A 21,317-nucleotide genomic window follows, 5' to 3' on the forward strand; every position below is an offset into this window, starting at 1 on the left:
CAGGGCTGGCCCGACAGAGCGGCTTTGCACCTTGGGCAGCTGCCCTGCTTGCCCTGCCCTGGTGACAGCCCTGCTAGATAAGAATTCCTCTATAATTACATATTTCTTGCATTTCAAACATCACATACTTTCCTGGCACAAAATATTCTGAGTGTTAACTCACTTTTATTAACCTGTTTGTTGTACTTGGAACTGATTATGACTCTAAGGTGTTGCTAAAACTTGTATACATGCCTTGCCATGTTGTAATTTTAGTCTTGTGTAATGTTTCATGATGATAAGATTTTGTATAAAATAAAATATAGCAGAGCTAAAAATGACTTGTAAACACAGATTCTCAGTGCTTTGCTTTGGGGTACTATCTGTTTAAATTAAAACTCTTTTTACCCTGTCAGCTTGGGAAGCAGCCAGTCACACTAATGAAATGTGTCCAGTCAGTTTTATAAGTAAGCAACAATATGCTCCACGGGCGTGTGTTCAGCCTCATCACTATGCGTGTGGTGAGGTAAGATGTGTAGCTCTGTGTCTTAACATGCCCCTAGTGTGTATGTGGTAGACTGGCTGTCAAATGCAAAAACTCAAGTGTTTTGTTGCATGAAAAAAAAAAAGTATTTGGATTAAAAAGAAACCCAGTTTGAAAGGTTAAGTCTCATACACTTATCAAATATTACCTGCAGGAGAAAATAACAGAGCTAGCTGGAAAAGAGGAAAAGGTTTTCACAAACATGTTTTCAGTTTTTTCTCCCTTTCTGTATTAATGTTGTTTCAATATAAAATGTTCCAATCAGCTCTAGAAAATACTTGCATCATCTATGTTTACCATAATCCTACAGCGATCATACAAGAGTGATTCAGAGATCCAGCATGGAATGTATAACGTTGTCCTTAACTAGGCATGATTCTTGCATGTTCTTCACATAAAAAAATATTGCATAAACTGACCTTGGAAATTTGCCAGCATATTTGATGTGACTAGAGATTATATATAAACCCACCATGTCGTGCTTAACTTTACACATGTGAGTAGTCCCAGTAATCCCACATAAAGTTAAGCACATGTGCTTGCAGAATTTGGCATGTGCCTGTATGTGAGTGTATATCAGAGTGTGGGGATGTGTTCCAAATAAAATGCCACTGACAACAGCTCTAGTCAGGCACCTTTGTGGTAACAGGGCATTAAAGATAAAGTAACTCGTGCTTTTGTTGCTTGTTCTTTAAGACCTTGCTGCATTCAAACAGCTGTAGGTAACAGGACCGCCAAGAGGGCTGCTTCTGCTGTTCCACTACCACTGAATGCTACTGAGATGCAAATGGTCTTATTTATGTCTGTTGCCAGTTGGTATACACTAATATTTGAATATGGAAAGGTGGTGGTCTGGGATGGAGAGCGAGAAGTTTGGGGATGATTCTACTGTACAAAGTCGTGTTTCCTTTTGCTGTTGTCTTAAGTTATTGAAATAAAATTGTAGTCCAGTGATACGCAGACCTCAGTGGTTCAGGAGCCAAATTAGTGATCACCATAACCCAAAAGAGCCACAGTAGTGTGAATTCATTATTTCATTTATTATTTGTATATGTTATTCTCACAGCAAAATGACTGACTAACCAACTGTAGAATACTTGATAACATAGTAAAAGCATCCTGATTGGTAATAATTAAATCACACTGTTTTAATATGGGCTGCAAAGAGCCACAGGAGCCACATTAAAGAGCCACTTGCGGCTCCCAAACCTTGCTGTGAGTATCACTGTTGTAGCCTCTTGGCCACCACTCATGTAAATTGTTGTCTGACTTCCTTGGTCCCCACCTTAAGAAATACTGTGGTAATCCAATATGAAGAACACAATGATTTCCCAGCTCAATCAAGGGAGAGCAGGTGGTGGGGGATGTGGCTCTAATACAAATACCACCACTGGTGAGGAAAAATTGCAGCTAAGTTATCTTGGGTTTTTTTCCTCCAAGGAAGCTAGAAAAATTTCAATGTCGTGCACGGGGCTGATGGGTTCACACTGTTTGCAGCTCTCTTTTTGATGTTTTCCCTTTGGTCACTAATGAGTTCAAATGATTCCTCTATAAGTCTACAAGACATTGTGTGTAACTGCCATGCTTTGTAAAGATGACACCACAATCAGTTTTAAAATTAAATTGATCCGAAAGTAGGATCAAGCTAAAACCTGAATAAAGTCAATATTAGTAGGTTATGCAATTTAAAATAACTTTTTGAGAGAGAAAACCAAGATTATACAGAATGTAATTGAACAATGTTCCTTTTTAAAAAAAGCACCCAAGCTTTTATACAGTCAGAGTGAAAACAAAAATGGGCCACTTTTATGTGGTCTTAAAATGTAGCTCTAGTCAGAAAAGTGTCTGGAGAAACTGGAACCTACACATATCAAAGATGTGCTCTTTGTGTATATGTAGATTGTTTCTTGCTTATTTAATGACAAAATAAAGTTTCCATTGCATTTTAGGCACTGTACTGGCTCTGAAGTGCTAATAGGAGGTATGTGAGTTAGATGTTATTCCTTCTTGAGCATCAATAAACCCATGATACCATTTTTAGAATCACTTTTCAAGTAGGACTGAACTTTACACATATAGGACCAGGTTGTAATACCTTTACTCAGACTGAATAGTACCTTACATGACAAGCAGTCCCACTGGATTTCAATGGGAGAACTTGTGGAGTAGGGTTTTGCAGGTTAGCCGATAATATTGGCTATCACTGCAGTGCTTAGAAGCCCCAGACATGGATCAGGACCCTATTGTGCTAAATTCTGTACAAAGACATAACAAAAAGAGTCCCTGCCCCAAAGGGCTGACAATCCAAGTACAAGACAAGAGACAATAGATGGATACAGACAGACAGGGAGTACAAGGAAACAGTGAGACAATATTGGTCAGCATGATAGATTGTCATCCCAGTGCTCTATAAGCCTTCTGTCTAAAGTCAATGTTGATTCAGAAATAACCTCTCCAAGCTAATTTAAATCCCATTGCTAAACCAAAACCTTTTGGCAAAACTGAGTTATACTATTTATATCAAATAAAAACTCTACTTAGAGTTAAACAGAGGTAGTGCTTTTTCTGTCTTATTGGTTACTGGGACGGATGCACCATTCATCACTTGTCTGGTGCTGCCTCCTGATCACTCTGGGGATTAGCTCTCAAGGCTGACACCCCTTCCCAAATTGTACTCTGTCTCTCTCTCAGGTCTGCAGCTCTTCTCTCATCCCAGGAACTGCAGCATCCTCTTAATGACTCAGCCTTCTGGTTAGGTCACTCAGCGTTTTCCCCCTTCTGGGGTATATCACAGCCTTTTCTTCAGCAATACTAGCCAGTCTTCCCTTTCACTGCCTCAGGTGCCACTCCTTCAGTGACTGGTAGGGGAACCTGGGCCCGCCCTTTACTCCGGGTTCCAGTCCAGGGAACCCTATAACTAGCAGTTCTGGGCTTTTCTCTCCAAGGCCTCACTGCTCCTTCCCTGGCCTACTTCCTACTCTTCTGGTTCTCCTCCTTACTCTGGGTGTACAAGCTCCAAATCCTCCTCCCTCTTTCCAGGGAATGACTGCCCTTTCCCAGCAGCACGCCTTGTCTGTTGCCAGCTTCCTGGCCCCACCTACTCCTGCACAGCTGAACCTGGCTCTATCTCCAGGTGCAACCTGTGGAGTTAATAGGCCTACTTAGGCACCTGAACCCCATTACTGTCACCCATCTGGTTATTATGGAGATAATAACTCTTAAGCAGCTTCTATAAAGTCTTTTTTAGGAGGTGTATAATATAATAAAATGTAGCTCATAAACCAGAAATAATTTGGGGGGGGGCGGGGGGGAAATGCTAGAAAACAGTATAGGTGCCGTCTTCCTCTCTACTGGGGGGTGGTTGACCTCCACCCCCCGCCCCAGGCCTCATCCCCACTCCATACTTTTCCCCAAACCCCCACTCCTGCCCTCCTCCTTCCCTGGCTCTTTCTGCCTCCTCCCCTGAGCACGCCCTGTCCTCCACTCCAGGAGGCTCTGGGAGAGAGGGGGAGGAATTGATCAGCGGGGCTGCTGGTGGGCGAGAGGTGCTGGGAGAGGGAGGGAGCTTGGCTGCTGGTGGGTGCTAAGCACCTGCAAAATTTTTTTCAGTGGATGCTCCAGGTCTGGAGCACCCATGGAGTCGGTGCCTATGGGAAACACTCTTGTTAAAAATCAGACCACGCCTCTCCAGTGCATCAGGTGCTAAGGCCGTTGAGTCCCAGAACATGTCTAAGTGCTTTTTCTCTATGACACTTAAAGGCACATATTGCCAAGAGGTAGAGATTTCAAACAATGGCCAGGAACAAGAGAGGTTAACATGGCACCCTGAGTCAGGACTGTCTAACAGGCTTGGTACAGGGAGGAAAGGGCCTCTAAAGAAAGAACATAAGAGGAGCTTCACAGAATGATCCTATTCCAAGTTTTCTACTGTTTCTCTCCAGCTTCTGGAAAGACAGGTTTTCACTCAGGCTGTAAGAGCCATCTACCCACACCCTTATTTAACACATATATTTGATTTTGTTTCATGTTTAAGCCCTCATTTGAGCATACCTCTTTCTTTGCCTTGGTTTATTTGTAAATTGGGTTTAATAATTGCCCACTCCCAATGTAATAGTCCTCAGTGCTTTCAGCTCCTCAGATGAAAGATGCTGTCAATACAAATTCATTTTTTTTAATTAGAAACTTTTGGGTGTGTTCTGCAGCAGTTTTTCAAGTAAGTCAGTCCACAGTGACTCACTGCTGTAATTTGGGAATGCTGAATGTCTGACATGCAGGGCTGGCTCCAGGCACCAGCTTGTCAAGCAGGTGCTTGGGGTGGCCGCTCTGGAGAGGGGCGGCACATCTAGGTATTCGGCAGCAATTCAGCGGACGGTCCCTCACTCTGCCTGGGAGTGAAGGACCTTCCACCGAATTGCCGCCGCAGATCGCGATCGTGGCTTTTTTTGTTTGTTTGTTTTGGCTGCTTGGGGCGGCCAAAACCCTGGAGCCAGCCCTGCTGACATATTGGATGAATACTCATCCCAGCATATTTGGAGTTTCAGATCAAGTAACTCTCTGCAGAGTTGCACTAATCTTCGATTTCCTTGTAGCCTTTCATATTTGCTTTATAACCTTTAATGGCTACACATGAATCCTACTGGGCTATTGGGAGTGGATGGGGATGGCAGCTGACAACTTCTTCCAATATATCTTCTTGATATGGAATTTATGTAGTTGTGTCAGTTAAAGGAAGTGAAATGTTTTGTTGCCAAGTCACAGCCATGCTGCACCACTCTACACAACTTGCAGCTTCTAGAATGCAAGGCATAGTGCAAACAGTTGCATTTACTGAAACAAGCCACTAGATGACACTTTCAACGAAACACATTAAAATCACAACCCAGGTATAGTCCGACGCCTCCTTTAATATCCCACATTGAGCTGTCATTTTGTATTTCTCTTGAAAGGCTTCGTTGGATTCTTGATTACTCTGACTTTTCTATTGTTCCTGAATACATTAGAGATACTATGGAATTGCCTAAATGCACTCCACAGGTATTCTTGCTGTGATTGCACTGTCCTATTCTTCAATCCTGGCCGATCTTAATGTTGTAATGGGCAATTGAGAGCTATGAAAGTTTTCTGGACTCTAGCAGGAACACTACTTGACTTACCCAAAGCTCAGTATGTATCAGTCAGTCTAAAATGCCACATTATCAAAGTCCTGGGAGTTTCCAAAAATAATTGTTATACAAATATCTTTTAATGGGCAAAGGTAGGCTGGATGTGTCTTTTTGCCTAGGCAACAATATTTTTAATAGCAAGGCCATGATGGCGAGCCATAAAGCCTCTTCACTATTTTCTGACATAGATTCCAGTGCTCTCAGTTCCAGCAGAAGTCAGTGACTCACATCCATGCTGGAGATGCTCTGCACCTGACAGGATCAGACTGATAATCCGCTGCCGTTCTTCAGTTATAACTAACACTCTTCGAACCTAAGCAGTCCAGCCATTTCCTGCTGCTTATCTATTTTCTTCTATTTGTCAAAACTTTCTTTTATGTATTTATTTTTATTTTATTTAGGCAAGTGAGTAGAGGTATTGTGGGGACTTTAATTAGTCTGTTCTTTAGGACTGCACGCAGCTGTATGATTTTTTTATAGTGCTCTTCAGTCATTAATTTTGTGGTGGCAAAAAACAAAACCTTGTTGCAGATCAGAATATTTCCATCTATTTACAAGACTCTGGCTATCATTTCATTGCTGAGGAATCCCACCAATGCCAGATTTGCTGGTAGAAGGCCAGTGTCAATCATGCTACTTTGAATCTGAGTATGCCACCGATAGTCAATTTTAATGTTCCTAAATTGGTCTGGTCATCCATTGCAAATGTAGCCCTCTTTTCCCCTGTTCACTAAATGGTTTTAAATCAGTTCTCATTTTGGTGACTTAAATCATTTTTAAGTACTAATTTAATCATTTATATGAACCCACATTAGCTAGAGGTGGTTGAAATATTTTTGGTCAAGATATTTTCCTACCAAAAAATGGGACTTCATCAGAAACAAGACCTTATGTGGGAAAATGTAGATTATAAAGAATTTTTGATTTTTAAAGGAAATTTCAAAATTTGTTATGAATACGAATTTTAGTTCTGGTGTGTTTTTTGAAAACCAATTTTTATACATTCAGAATGTCAGATTTTAGATTTTTGTTGTTTTCCTCTCTTCCTCTTTCCATTGTTCCTTTTTTGCTGATGAATTCAACATAATGAAGGCTATCTACATTTTTTTTTTCTTATAACTTTTCAAAGTTCTCAAAATTTGGAAAGGTTATGGAGTGGCAAAAGGAAAAATGAAAACGAATTACAGACTTCCCAAACTATCACAGAGTAGTACAAGGGAAATGAAAAAAAGAAAGGGGAAAGTTGGAGGGTGAAATGTAAATGTTTTTTGTTCTGTTGCAAAAAAAGGAAGGGGGGAAAACAAAAATTTGAAGTTTTCAAAAAATATTTCATTTTCAAAACTGTAAAGTTGAATAGAAATGAAAAAAAAATATTCAAATCAAATTGAGATTAAAATTTCCAATTTAGTTTCATTTCCAAAAGTAGAAAAAATATCAAACAACATTTTCACTGAATTTTGTTTGGCAGAGAAAATAATGGCTTGTCAGCCACCTGGGATATTAGCCTCTGGATTGTCTGTGAATTGTACACTTGGACGCTTTACTAATTGCCACTTGTTTGTGGTGTTTGAATGGACACCTAATTCACATGATATTATTTCTGCCCTCTGGTTAAATGACTACAAGTTTTTAAATAGAAGAATGACAAATAATAAATAGAAGACAGCTTGCATTGCAAAATCCGTCTGAGTCTTCAGTTGACTGATTATTCATGCTACAATTAATGAAACATTTGGGATTCACATACATTTTCACAAATGCCCACTGGCCATCCAAATGCTTGTGAACAATAAATATTACCCCACAAATAAGATCCACTTCTACCTGTGAAATTGTCAATTTCTCTGTTCTTATTGACACACACTGGTGCTAAATCATAGTTGTGGTGCTGATGAAGAAATCTTTCTTTTGCTTTGTCATGAAATCTATGAAAATTGGACCAGCAGAGCTGTTCTGAGCAGCCTGCTAAATACAAGCTGCTTCCATTCAGTATCATCAACAACAGGGGCAACACTCCTCAGAGTATTTCTCTTTATGTTGAACTTATTGTTGTCTGATAAGATTGATCAGATTTAGATCGGTTTGACGGGGAAGGGTGTCAGAGCAGGATTAGCCACTGAGGGCTGAGTTTTCTTCAGTCTCTTAGGGTATGCTGATACTGCAAAGAAATATTCACAGCATGGAGTCTCAGAGTCTGGGTCAATTGTCTTGGGCTTGAGCTGTGGTGCTAAAAATAATAGCATAGATGTTCCTGCTTGGGCTGGAGCCTTGCCAGGGTTCGGAGCTCAGGCTCCAGTCTAAGCCTGAACAGCTACACACTGCTAATTTTTAGCCTCACAGCCCAAGCCCTGTGAGCCCGAGTCAGTTCATTAGGCTCTGAGACTTGGTGCTGTGGGTTTTTCTGTGCAGTATAGAAATACCCTTAGCATCTAATTCAAATCCCACTGAAGTCAATTGGAGTCTTTCCACTGATTTCAATGGGCCTTGGATTTGGCCTTACTGAAGTTCTACAAATTTGCTGGGGACCTGAGGCTAAATCTTTGCATTGGTGAGAGCTAGCAGGGAATCCTGGTACCAAATGTAGATGACAATTGTCGTTCTCTATGGCAGGACAAACAGTAGTTGGGCCTTTGTTGAAACAATGACTGCATCCCTCTTTTCTGAAGGCTCTACAATAGATTCTGGTGGGCTAAATGCAGGACTATATATAGGATTTTTTAGCTTCTATCAGTCTGTTTCCGGATCCTGTTATAGCGCAGAAACCATATGGATATATCCAACAAGGTCCAAACTATCTGCAAAACTTAGGAGTGCATGTTGAATTTGCATTAAATGAGTAATCAGCCATTTATATCATTGACCATGAGGTGGTGTTGAATTGCCTACAGAACTTGGCAGGAATAGGCAGCGCTAATCTTCTTTGGCTTTCTTCTTTCCTTTTCTGAAAAATTAAAAACATAATGCTCTAAAGTCACATCATGAAGTTAGATGAATTGAAGAATCATGTTGCTTTAATGATTCACTAGATGAAAAGAAAAAAAAATATATAGGCCTTAAAATTAAAAACGGGTGTAAATTGGTGTCAGTGGATGATTGCTGTAGATTACACCAGATTTGATTTTTGTCTCATTAACAGTTTTTATAAGCTTTCTTTTGCTCTCAGCAAATGGTTACTAAAGATATTTTGTCAAAAAATCAGCATGTAACTTACAATTTAAATGTAATTAAGGATATAGTCCAAAGAGGAAAAAAATCAAAGCGTTTTATTTAATTAGAAAGTTTAGTTACTTCAAGATCGATGTGGTTTATTGCGACTATTCTGTTAAGATAAGCTTTTACAAAAAAGTGATATATGGAATCATTTTATTTTAAATAGCACCACTAGAATATCTGTTAGACCTAGTTGAGTCAGATTGCATAACTACTAAATGCAACATATCGTGGGTGGACAGGCGGGAGATTTGTGAAGCATTCACAAACCAGCTTCCTTAATAGTGTATCTATTAAGTGTTTGAAGATATTTGATTAGTATAGAATGCAAACAAATACAAGTCTATGCATCAATTGCAAAGTATCTGATGAAGATGATCAATACTTGTGCTTACCTAACTTCCTTACCCTCCACCTATTGCTATGTGACAAAAGCCCTAATATGTCCGGGTTGGAGGGTGGAGCTTTGGCACTAGCAGCTCAGATACGTATATTCAGTGTTGAATATATGTATTTTATCACAAATATATGTAAGCGTTCAGTGTCACATACGTGAATCCAGACCGCTTCTGGAACTTTGTGAACCTCTAAATATTCTATTGGGCTCAAATATAGCTATATCAAAGTGAAGCCCTAGTATTAACATATTCTCAATTTTTGCTCCCTGTATTTGAATAGTGAAGGGTTGAGTTCTTTAAATTATACCTGCACAATTTAAATATATGCACACGCACACAGCCATCTTTGAAGGAACAGTGTAGTTTCCAGGTAGAAATTTACTCTCATTTCCAAAAGCAGTTATATTATGGTTTATGATAAGAAAATTTCCACTGGGGTATATTGCACTCTCAGCCTCCACTCTGGCAAGTAATGCCACATAGTAGGCTATACTGTGTGCCTACATTCCACAGGAAATCCTTGATGTTATCTGGCTATGCTGATTCATTCCAATTTCTGTCCAGTAAATTCTTTGTTATAAGTAAAGGTGGGCACAAAGTGTTCTCAACTTGTGTGACTTATGTCACCACATGATTTTCTATGCTCAGGTTTTCAGATTCATCATTGCACTGAAGTATCCCAGAGACCTGCGCCACTGGAGACATCTATGCTATTGGCAAAGAACCAAAATTCCTCCCTGCCTTCAGCAGGACTCACTCTGGTAATGCTTGAAGTGAATATTACTCTGAGATGTTTATGAGCATCAGTGACTATGTGGGTGAGGCCTCACCCTAAACATGTTCTAGTTAATTGGCATTTTGTTGCTGCAATATGCATACGCGTATTGTAGTTCTGAGTATAAATACTACTGACAGGAGATGAGGTTTACAGTCACAGATGAACTCAACCAGATCTTGGGGTATAGCATCGAACTTGCTAAGGAGCAATTGGACTGGGTGCTAGTCTGCTTAAGAAACTGGTCTGTGTACAAGGAAAATGGAAGGTGAGTGCTTTGGAGCTTTGTTATCAGGTGACTAACATCTGAAAGCAGAGGTGGCAGACAAGGCAAGCAGACTAATGAATCTGCCAGAAACATGGACAAAATCTGTGTAAACTACTGCGTAAATTCAAGCCAAGAGATCATTTTTGTGGTTTAGATACTCTTTGTTGTGAATATTGTCATAAGAAGATAATATTTTCTGTGATAATTACTTTTATATTTGAACTCAGTTTTTCCCCTTTAAAAAACAATAACAAAAAACAGCCCACCCCCTACAGATATCAAAAGTGATTTTAAACCTTGAGAATGATGGGGAATATGATGAGGAGATGGTGTGATGGCCATTTCTGAGAGGAATGAAAAGACAAATTATAAAATAAACTAAAGGTAAAGCATAAAGTAAAAATAATTAATGTTCTGTGTTCCCATGATTTAGAGCTAAATTCCCATTGGCTGGAGAAAACCAATGGGAGGTATTAGAGTTGATTATCAGTGGCTCTCTTAGCTGACAGCAAGATACTAGCTTCCTTTAAAGAAACAATTGTTAGATCATTGCTCCAAAAATGTTATCTGGCTATGCTGATTAACTCCAGTTACTGCCCTGTTTAGAATCTCCTACTTTTAGGGAGTTCACTGAGAAGGTTTTGGCAAGGCAGCTTAAATGGCATCTGGATTATCCTGGTTTCCGTGTCCCCAATTAAATTGGGCTTATACCTCAACGTCGTGTAGATGTGCTGGTTGTGTGTGGGTTGTCAGTCTCCTCCAGTTGATAGATGAAGATCTATTAGTTGACTTTCATACTGCTGACCATGAGTTATAGATTCATCTACAACCCCTAGGAGGGGTTTACATGGCTCTAGTCTTTTCTCAATGAGAGATGCTTTTGGTTAGGGTTGACAATAGCTGTAAAGCTTTCCATAGAGTTCAATTCTGTCATTTTCTTAGTTCAACATGTGATGCTTTTAGGAGCAGAGGTGGGCTCTGTATATCCCACAAAGGGAACTAACTTCATATGGGCATATGCCCTATCTCCTTCTACTGACCAGTTCCTCAATGCTTTTGAAGATTTGAAATATTTCTTGTTCTTTAACTAGTTCTTCAGAATTAAAATATATTGCTTTGATTAATTGCTATGCTCTCTATTTGTCTGTCCTCTTTTCCCCATCCCGCAGGAAGCCTTGGCAACAGCTGTTAAATAATGAGTCCTCAATTATATATATTTTTTTCTCATTGGGTTCATTCCTCTCTTTTCCTGCAGCTATTGCAACGGGAGATGTAGACCTGAACTGTCCTCACAACTGCAACAACCATAACACTCATTTCTTTGGCACTGACAAACAGATAGTGAGGAGAGGCCAGGCCTTCAACTTTTTTGTGAACTTCCAAAACCGGGAATGGGATGACTCCAGGGACACCATTTCTTTCACTGTGGAGACAGGTAATCACTTCCAAACTGCATGAAGATGTGTGGTCTTCTCCCAGTCCTCTGCTAATAAATAATCTTTCCCCATTCACCACCTGTGCCAATAGATACCTTCTCCAAGCCCCCATTGCATTTCATGTGGAGTTTTAATTTCCCCCCAACCGTGCTGTGCATTATTCACATAAATAAGAGACCTTATATCTTAGAAGCTTTACATTGCAAATGTCATTTCGATAAAGTATGTGTCTGTTGAATATGATTTGTCCATTTTTATTCAGACTTGTATTTTTCCTTTCCTGAAAAGGCCTCAGACCCTGTGAGTCAAATGGGACGAAGTGCAACTTCTCTTTAGGCAAATGTATAGATCACAGCTGCTGGAGTGCTTGCTACAAACCTCATCAAAAAAGGTGCATGAACATCACCCTGTTTCCACCAACCAATGCCTGTATTGGCCGCCATATTCTCAACATGCACGTCACATCTTGTAATCGCACATATGACCGGTGCCTAGGAGACTTTTACATCCTCTTTAATCCTTGGTGTGCTGGTAAGAAACCCATAGGAAATCTGTGGGAAGAGAAATGCTGGAGATATTTATTATTTTGCTTATAGAAGGAGTTTGAAATTAATAAAATTATAAGGAACAGTTGCCTCAAGGGAGAGGGTGTTTGGGATAGTAAAAAATATTCTCAGAAGAGATGGACTTGAGATGCACAATTCAGGTTCAGATTGTGCATGTTCATTTTCTCTCCTGCAAGTGCTGGGATCTCCCAATCTAGATATTGAAGACTACAAAATCCAGAGAAGTTAGGAACTCATTTTTTCATTTGGTCACTTAATGCCATTAGTTTTAAAGTATAATGTTTCTTCCCCCCCCCCACTTCTACAGCACTTTCCATCAGAATATTAAAGCGCCTCATGATACCACTGTGAAATAAATTAGTCTGAGCTGGGAGGTCACTATCCTGTAGATAGAGCACAGGACAGGAGTCAGTAGGTTTGGGTAATGTTCCTGGCTGTTACTACTGACTCTGTGGGTACACCTGCACAACAATTAAACACCCATGGCTAGCCCATATCAATTGACTTGGGCTCATGGGGCTTGGCTTTGCAGGGCTGTAAAATTGCTGTGTAGACTTTCAGGCTCAGACTGGATCCCAAGCCCTGGGACCCCATAATGGGGGGAGGGTCCTAGATCCTGGGGTCCAACCTGAGCCCGAATGTCAACACAGCAATTTTTAACCCCACAACCTGAGCCCCATGAACCTGAGTCAGTTGACACAGACCAGTCACAGCTAGGCTGTGTAGACGTACCCTGTATGACCTTAAGTGAGTCAGTAAGTGCCAAGTATTCAAAAACAGTCTGTAATTTTGCGTACCTTGGTTTTTAGGTGCCAAATTTAAACACACACTGTTTGAATTTCAGATGTGCTTAGTAACTGCAATGTCAGTGGAAGTCAGAGGTTCTCAGGATCTCTGAAATTCAGGTTGTACATATTTAAAGTTGGGTGAGACCTGTTAAAGGAAAAACGATTTGACAAAAATCAAGCTTCTAAATATACAGTGAGTTATTAAACAATTTATCCAAAACTCTAACAATATTTCCAAGAAGATGACACACTTAAAAATGTTGCTTAAGTTTAAGTTAAAAAAGACAGGAAAAGCAGCAGATTTGTAAAGAAAGAGAGAAGGGAAAGAGAAAGTGAGTGGTAGAGAAATTAGAGTGATAGTTCTGTCTCTGTTTCTTTTCCAGATGATGCTGTGTATATGTACAATGAGGCCCACAGAAAAGAATATGTCCTGAATGAACAAGGAATGCTGTACCAGGGAGTTCACAAGCACATTACTTCTAGACCGTGGCACTTTGGACAGGTAAATGTCACACGGTGAGACTTGTTCAGAACTTGTAGAACCCAACAATAATTCAAAAGATGATGTTGACAGAGCCTAGCCAGACTGATCTTGCCTTTCTATAGCACAGGTGCAATCCAAGATTTACATAAATATCTGGTATATTACAGAATTTCATGAGTTTTTCTTGTGCCAATCCAGACCATGCTCCAGTCTCAATACTTTAACATACAAGTAATAAATAAATAAATAAATAAATCCACCATGCAACCACTAGAGCAGAGAGACCTGATAGCCCAGTGGTGAGGGGCCAGGCGTTCACCTAGAAAACCCAGACTCTGCCTGATTCAGAATCTGTCTCCCCCACATCACAGGGAGTGTCCTAACCACTGGGATATACAGTCAATCTGTCAATCTCTCCTATTGGACCTGTTCCACTTTATATCAATATTCATTGGGTCAGGGAGAGAAAATGACTCCAAGGCCTGGAGGTTAGCACACTTATCTAGTATGTGGGAGATCCAAGTTAAAGTCACTGCTTTGCCTCATTCAGATCAAGAATTTGAACCTTTCACATCCCAGGTGCGAGCCCTAACCATCTGGCTACTCTGGGTGGGTGTCTCTTTCTCTCTCTGATTTTCACAAAACAAATTTAAAAGGAAATAGCTACAGAACAAGAAACATTTTGAAATCTCAAAAGTTTTCACAGGATGGGAAAACCACTTCCCACCCAGCCCTAGCGAGGACTACAGGATAGACACTCAACTCTGGGGAAAAGGTGACTTAACTTCACTTTCGCCCTACAGGGGTTGGGAAGGTTGTAGAGACTTCCCTGGAAGAAGTGGGGGGGATGTACCTCATATTAAGCCTCTGAATGAAAGGTGGAAATGATTCCATTGGCCAAGCAAGGAGTTACCCTTACACGTTCTAACAGGAATCCTTTCCTTTCTGCCAGTAGATATGAGATACAATGCAAAGCTATGGGCACTGGCCTTTAGAAAAAGGGGTCTGCTCACTTGCATGAAGAGATCACAGCAATAAAAGGAAAACAAAAGGAAACTTATCAAAGCCAGCATCCCATAGTGTCTGTAACAGCCTTCTTTCCTTGTGCACATAGTTTGAAGATGGCATTTTGGATATCTGCCTGAAACTCCTGGATATGGGTGCAAATTACCATCATGACTCTGACCGAGAAAGTAGTTGGCGCAATGATCCTGTGCATGTCAGCATGGTGGTAAACCACATGGTAAGTGAATGGTTAATCACACATGACCTCTGAATGCATCAGTAGCAGTGAGCTATGTTGTAGGAGAAGAGTGAAACACACAGGAACCACACACACACATATACCGCGTATGGAGTTAAACAGGGAGGAATTTAACTAACCATGTAAATCAGAATTTCCACAGTTTCAATAGCTCAGTGCAGAATTTCTATCTTGGAAAAGTCTTAGGATGTAGAGAAGTGATCAGGTATTTAGATTTATTCTTGTCTGTTTTCCAGATCTGTGGCCATAGCAGTAACAGCATCATGAAGCTCCCACAGAACAATGATTACCTGCAGGGGGCTAAACCACTGTCATGGAATGGAAGTGTTCCCATCCTTCAGCAGTGGTATAAAGGGAGATGCAGGCCAGTCAGATATGGAGACTCTGCGTCTCTTGCATCAGTAATGTGCACAGGTAAGCTAGCCCCACCAAGTTGGTGGGGAATAATATATCCACACCTGTCAAGGAAAACAACCCTCCCCCAAAAGCCTATAGCAAGCAGCTCAACTGATCTGCATATCACCAAAAAAAAAGTGGATCTATTTTTTGTTACCAAAATAAATTCACTATAAAGTGGCTGACTAGGGTGAGATCCAGCTTTGTCTCAGCAGTGATCAGAGCAGGAAGAAAAGCAGTACTCACCCTTCTGGCCCTGACTCCAGTCAGTACTATATGCTCCAGCACTTGCTGAGCATTTTTCTCCAGTGATAAAAGGCAGAGTAAGAACAGTGTTCGGTATGTGGTAGTATAGCCTTCTAGCACAAGGTTGGATGATGAATCAGAAGAACAAGCAGTGACAATTGCAATAAAATGCTTGTCTGTATCTCTTCCTAAAATCTGGGAGGCAAAGCAATGAGCTGCAAACTACAGTACTGTCCTTTCCTATGAAAAGAGAGGATATTTTAGTGAGCTAAATATCCATTGCCACGGTTACAAGTGATTACTTACTGAGGTAAATCCGTTTCTAAGTTGGTTGATGGGGATGTTTTGTAACATAGTGAAATTGAATCTGTGCTTCATTTGCAATTAACATAATAGAGGACTCTTGACGTTTTCAAGATGTTTGATGTTAGTCAGAGACCCTTATTGTTGAGCCAACTAAAGGACCCAGGAAGAAAGCCTAACATTCTATTTCATACTACTAGGTCCCCCTTTGCTACTTTCCCAACACCGAAATGAAGTCCCCTAGAGAAGCTGACTTTGCACCATTAGTGTTATGTGCACTCAGTGTTTGTTGTTGGAGATTTTAGCTCAAACTATTTACATGCTATGTGTCAATTATAGGAGAAATTACTTGAAAAATAGGAAGGAAAGGAGTTGGCTAACTTATTCCAGGAAAGCATTCTTTATAGGGACTTTTGAATAAGTGTTCTGGACTCTGGAGCACTTTTTCCCTTACAGTGATGAGGTGTTTGGGAATCCCAAGCCGTGTTGTCACAAACTTCTATTCTCCTCAACGTGCTGAGAACCCTCTTGTTGTCAATGAACTTTTTGACTGTACTGGCAAAACCCTGCGTGGCAAAGACAGTCTTTGGTAAGTGTGAAATCAACAATGAGTGAATGCTATTACTGATGTACAAGAACTCACATAAGCTGATCATGGACCATTTCTTTAGTGTTGCAAGACTGTTGCAATAATTCAGTTTCATGATGACACATTGCAAGAAGATATAATTATACACTAGTAGTACTTGCTTGACTGCTGAATCTACATGAGAATCAGATACTTATAAAACATTCACCAGATTTGTAAGTACTTAATACTACCTGCAAATGAGGCCATCTGTCTTGGAGTGGCTCCAAAAATACTGACTGGATCATGTGAAACAAATCCATCAGGGATCAGGACCATCATCTTCCATCATGATCACCTAGTTGATAATTGTTTCTTTGATAGCTGACTTCTTGAGGCTCCTTTTCATTGGTGTAGAGCACTACAGTTATAGTGTCTGGTCCCAATACAGCATTCACGCAGCTAGATCACTATCACATACCAATGGTAGTTTTCATATTCCCACCCTACCCCGTTCCTAGTCTGATTGGTCTAGAATTTTGACTTGTACCAAAGACTGGCCCCTGATAGTTCTTTACAAAGTCTCTGAACTTTTACATGCTACAGGAGCTACCACTGCTGGAATGAATCTTGGATGGCCCGCAGAGATCTAAATCAATGTTGTGGTGATTGGCAGTGTCTGGATCCAACACCCCTGGAGACTGGTAGAGGTAAATGAACCCTATGTTTCTGTAAATGTCATTACTGTCCTATTCTTCAGGTTGTATAGTAGGCATGCTATGTTACATAATGTAGTAATATGGTTGACTTGATCTGTGTTAGGTTCAATATGCTGTGGTCCTACTTGGGTCAGAAGCATCAAAGATGGAGATCTGGACTTGGACTATGACGGCCATCATATATTCTCTCGGCTGAATGCAAGCTGTGTCGGCTGGCTTTCCCAAGGCTCTGTCTCAAAGACAAAACTATACTATGACACTTGGCCTTGTGGGCAATACATCAGCACCAAGTGCATTGGTAGTGACCTACGTGAGGATATCACCAGAGCTTACAAGTATGAATTAGGTATGGACCAAAGACTTTACTTGGATTCACAGGAATTTGAAATGCTGATCATAAGAAATATAAACAAACACATTCTGTTCATTGTGAAAGTTCCCAGTTTTAAAGTAAAACTTCTCCAGACTGATCTAGTTTTTGGAAAGTAACCTTATTCCAAAGGCTTCTAAATATAATTGATTTTTTTAAAGATTGTGCTTAAAGTCATTCACTCCCACTATTTCCATTCATATTCTGGCCCTGCCTGTTCCTTAATTGGGTAATAGAAATCAGGATTAGGTTTCTTAGGACCTCTGAAAGGCCCTAAATCATTCTTCAAGCAAGAGTTAACCGCTTCATTCTCACATGCTCATCAGTTAGCTACCTGACATATCTAGTATACCCTCATATTCATTTTTTTGTCAGTATAAGTTATTACTGGGATATATTCACCATCCAACAGTATTTAAGGGATTATACAGCACAACACTTACAGGAGTGTAAAATGGGTTGGTGCTAACTGTAAAAATGAAACCCCGGCTGACTGTCTGAAGGACAACAGGCGCAAAGTTAAGAAGCTGGACATTTACGAGAGTGTCTTCATATGGATATTTCTAGTGTTTAGACAGATATATGTAATGTGGTCTATTGTACACATTCTGGTCCTTGTAAAGCTGGTTCTGAGACTTACACTGAATGCCTATTTTATTATTTATTTACTCTACAGATATAAAATAAGGTAACAAACTGCAACTAAGCATGTTTTCCAAGTGATTTTCTTTCAGCATTCCTGTCTCCTTGAACTGCCATGTCTTGGAGAGGAGGTGCATTTTCTTTACGTTCTACACTTGACTGTGCCAGATTAAGCTCTAAGGAGGGGAGAGAAGAAGAAGGAATTTAATCACTTTTGGGACTGAGGGAGTTATTATGATCTCTTGCATCTCCAACAGGTTAAATGTCCCATATCTTCTTCAACAGGTTCTCTGAAAGACAAAGAAGCATTTTACAGAGCTTATAGAAAAATTCATTCTGGATACTGTAATGCTCCCAATTCAGATATAGACAGAGAGTTAGCATCTCTCCGAAGCCCATTCCTAAGTGATGCTGGTATTGCTATGAGGCTTAAGATGGCTAATTGCCCTGTATATGGCCAAGATGTCTGTCTGCAATGGGTGCTTGAAAATTTACGTAAGGAGCCCAAGAACCTGAATTTCAACTTGTGTGCTCAGGTGATGACATGCAATGGATGTCCATTGGATCAGTTCTGGAAGGACAATATGAATGTCATTCTGGGTCCAAGGGAAGGTAAGAAACATTGGAGCTGTATAATTCACTCTTGTTGGTCCAAAATCAACACTATCCTCAGGAGATAGGTCAATACTTGTGAGCAGGATTAGTCAGAGGCCTATTAACAGCCCCAGGAGATTAAATTAATGGGGATCTCTTTCCTTTAATATTGATAGTTGGCTTGCTTTTGGTCTGATCCTCCAAAGATCAGCAAATTCACTGCGCGGCTTGTATACTTCTGGGTGGCTTGTAGGCCCTGCTTGGTATTTGGTTTAATTTCTACCAGAGCTAAATTCCAAAGGTTAGGGATATTGGTGAGCATTCAGAAGTTCATTACCATTAAATCTTCAGGTCCGGGTTTTAACTAATGAACAGTTTTATGTTAAATACACTGATGTAGCTACAGTTCTCTGAAAGCTATGATAGCAGCCAAAGGTTTGAGGAAAGGTGTGTATATCTTTGACTAGAGGAGATTATGATATCTCTCAAGGGAAATGGGATGCCTTGAACATTCCAAGCATTACTACTAGATAAGCCATGGAATAAAGAAGACAGGAGGGATGTCACATCACAAACACTTAGCTTGTGATTAATATCATTTTGCTTTCCAGAGACAACAAGCTCTCTCCATATACTATATGAATATCAAACCATCACCTCCTTAGTGTTTGGATTCATTTTTACTAACTTTAAATTCTCGAGATTGGAATATCACTAAGGATTAGGAAACACAGCACAATAAAATGTTCTGCTTTAAAGTTTTAATTAAGGAGGAACTTCCTGGGGAATGCAATGATATACTTAAAGATCCTTGAAACTGGCCACAGTGCTGAGGATAGTCGTGCATCTCCTTTAACCAAGACAACTGCATTGTCTTTGAGGGCAGATGTCATGTCTGCACTCAAAGACAATGGGATGCCATAACATTCAACAAGCTACTGTATAACCCGTACTGTGTAGTGCCAGTCAAATTACAGGATGGAAATGGCAGGAAATATCAGATGAGAGAAACAGATTAGTGATTAAAATAATTTTACTTTGCAGTGAAAACAATTCCACTACACATACCATTTGACCAGTATAGGTCTCATCTCTCTGACTACAACATTATGAGAGTGGTAGCTATCTCAGAATCAGAATGTGGTGGTGAAGTCCTGATGGTGAACAGAGATATTGTGATTAACAAGCCTCCTGTTGATATTAAGGTAAAACACATTCCTTAGTTGCTCCACATACACATGGGACACCCATTGGTCTAAGAAACTCTTTTTCACACACACACACACGGCTATTCCTAGATCACCGTGCGTGATTGCAGTGCTGAAAAAATCGGAAGAAACAGAACTTTCTTTATTTTTCATTTTACCAACAGAGAATTTGATTTTGAATCTAATAACAATTGACCTCATCTCATAGGAGAGATGTCTGCCAACTTTACCAGGGAGGGATTTTTAGGTGAATAACTCTCCCTTTTTAAATCTCCATTTATTTCCTTATTTATATTTCAGCTTTGTTAAAATCCTAGTTTAGTCTAAATGCTATTTTTTGGAGGGATGCAAGAACGTAAGAACAGCCATTCTGGATCAGACCGATGATACATCTATCCCAGTATCCTGTCTCTGACAGTGGCCAGTACCAGAGCTTCAGGATACATTACAGGGCAATTCTGGAGAGAACCACTCCTGTTTTCCCCTTCCAGCTTCTGGTAGTCAGAGGTTTAGGGTTGCCCCAAGCATGAGGTTGCATCCATGATCATACTGGCTAATAGCCATTGATGGACCTATCATCCATGAACTCATCTAGGCTTTTTTTGTTTTTTTTTAACCCAGTTATATTTTTGGACTTCACAACATCTTATGTCAATGAGTTCCACAGGTTAATTGTATGTTGTGTGAAAAAGTACTTCTTATTTCTCTTAATCCTGCTGCCTGTTAATTTCATTGGGTGACCTCTGGTTTTTGTTTTGTCAGAGTAAATTACACTTCTCTATTCACATTTTCCACACCATTCATGATTTTATAGACCTCTATCACATACCCCCTTACTCGTCCCTTTTCTAAGCTGAGCAGCCCTAATCTTTTTAGCTCTCCTCGTATGGAAGCTGATTCATAAGAGAGTTCCTGTGTCTTTCATCAGCTCCTAGGTAAACCCAGGGTGCATGCTACGTGCACTGCAGAGATCTCCTTCTGCAATCCCCTCCAGGAGAACCTGAGGAACTGTGTACTGAACCTGGAAGGTTGTGGACTGTTCAAAGAGCCAACAACTATTGAGTAAGTTCAACAACTATTTAAACAGAATTCATCGGTTGAATATGACATTGGAAGGTTTCAATTGTTCTATTGCTGAATAGGACTTTGTCTCTCCACCAGTCCATGCCTTTCCTGTGAGACTGCATTGAGAGTCTAGTTGCCCTTGCAAATAATAGAGCATTTAGTGCTGGGAGAATATGCATATTCTTTCATTTTTTAAAGAAATAATTAAGAGCTACTGTCCATTGGAGGAAACACATTATTTCCTTTGAGAGAAATGCTAATTGGGTACCCATATGTTAGGCAGAGCCTCTATTAGTGGGGAGAGTACAATAATCCCTTTGAATCTGTGAAGA

At 40.2% G+C, this 21,317-nt stretch overlaps 1 protein-coding gene across 4 annotated transcripts in view; it reads left to right on the forward strand.

The window, feature by feature from the left end:
- TMX3 (thioredoxin related transmembrane protein 3) overlaps window positions 1–21,317 on the forward strand; it is a 111,108-nt gene that overhangs the window by 81,436 nt on the left and 8,355 nt on the right. Inside the window, exons 1-12 of one of the 4 annotated variants that reach the window (XM_024102123.3) lie at window positions 10,105–10,336; window positions 11,592–11,771; window positions 12,061–12,303; window positions 13,510–13,628; window positions 14,725–14,853; window positions 15,111–15,288; window positions 16,276–16,408; window positions 16,994–17,097; window positions 17,210–17,452; window positions 18,404–18,730; window positions 19,757–19,917; window positions 20,849–20,982. In XM_024102123.3, the coding sequence (XP_023957891.2) occupies window positions 10,330–10,336; window positions 11,592–11,771; window positions 12,061–12,303; window positions 13,510–13,628; window positions 14,725–14,853; window positions 15,111–15,288; window positions 16,276–16,408; window positions 16,994–17,097; window positions 17,210–17,452; window positions 18,404–18,730; window positions 19,757–19,917; window positions 20,849–20,982 (1,958 nt within the window). In that variant the 5' untranslated portion in view covers window positions 10,105–10,329. Of the gene's footprint in view, window positions 1–10,104; window positions 10,337–11,591; window positions 11,772–12,060; window positions 12,304–13,509; window positions 13,629–14,724; window positions 14,854–15,110; window positions 15,289–16,275; window positions 16,409–16,993; window positions 17,098–17,209; window positions 17,453–18,403; window positions 18,731–19,756; window positions 19,918–20,848; window positions 20,983–21,317 lie in introns of those variants that run through there. The other 3 variants (XR_006176872.2, XM_065585189.1, XM_042860401.2) reach the window with 3 other exon arrangements.

This window comes from Chrysemys picta, chromosome 2, assembly GCF_011386835.1.
Source record: "Chrysemys picta bellii isolate R12L10 chromosome 2, ASM1138683v2, whole genome shotgun sequence".
NCBI lineage: Eukaryota > Metazoa > Chordata > Testudines > Emydidae > Chrysemys > Chrysemys picta.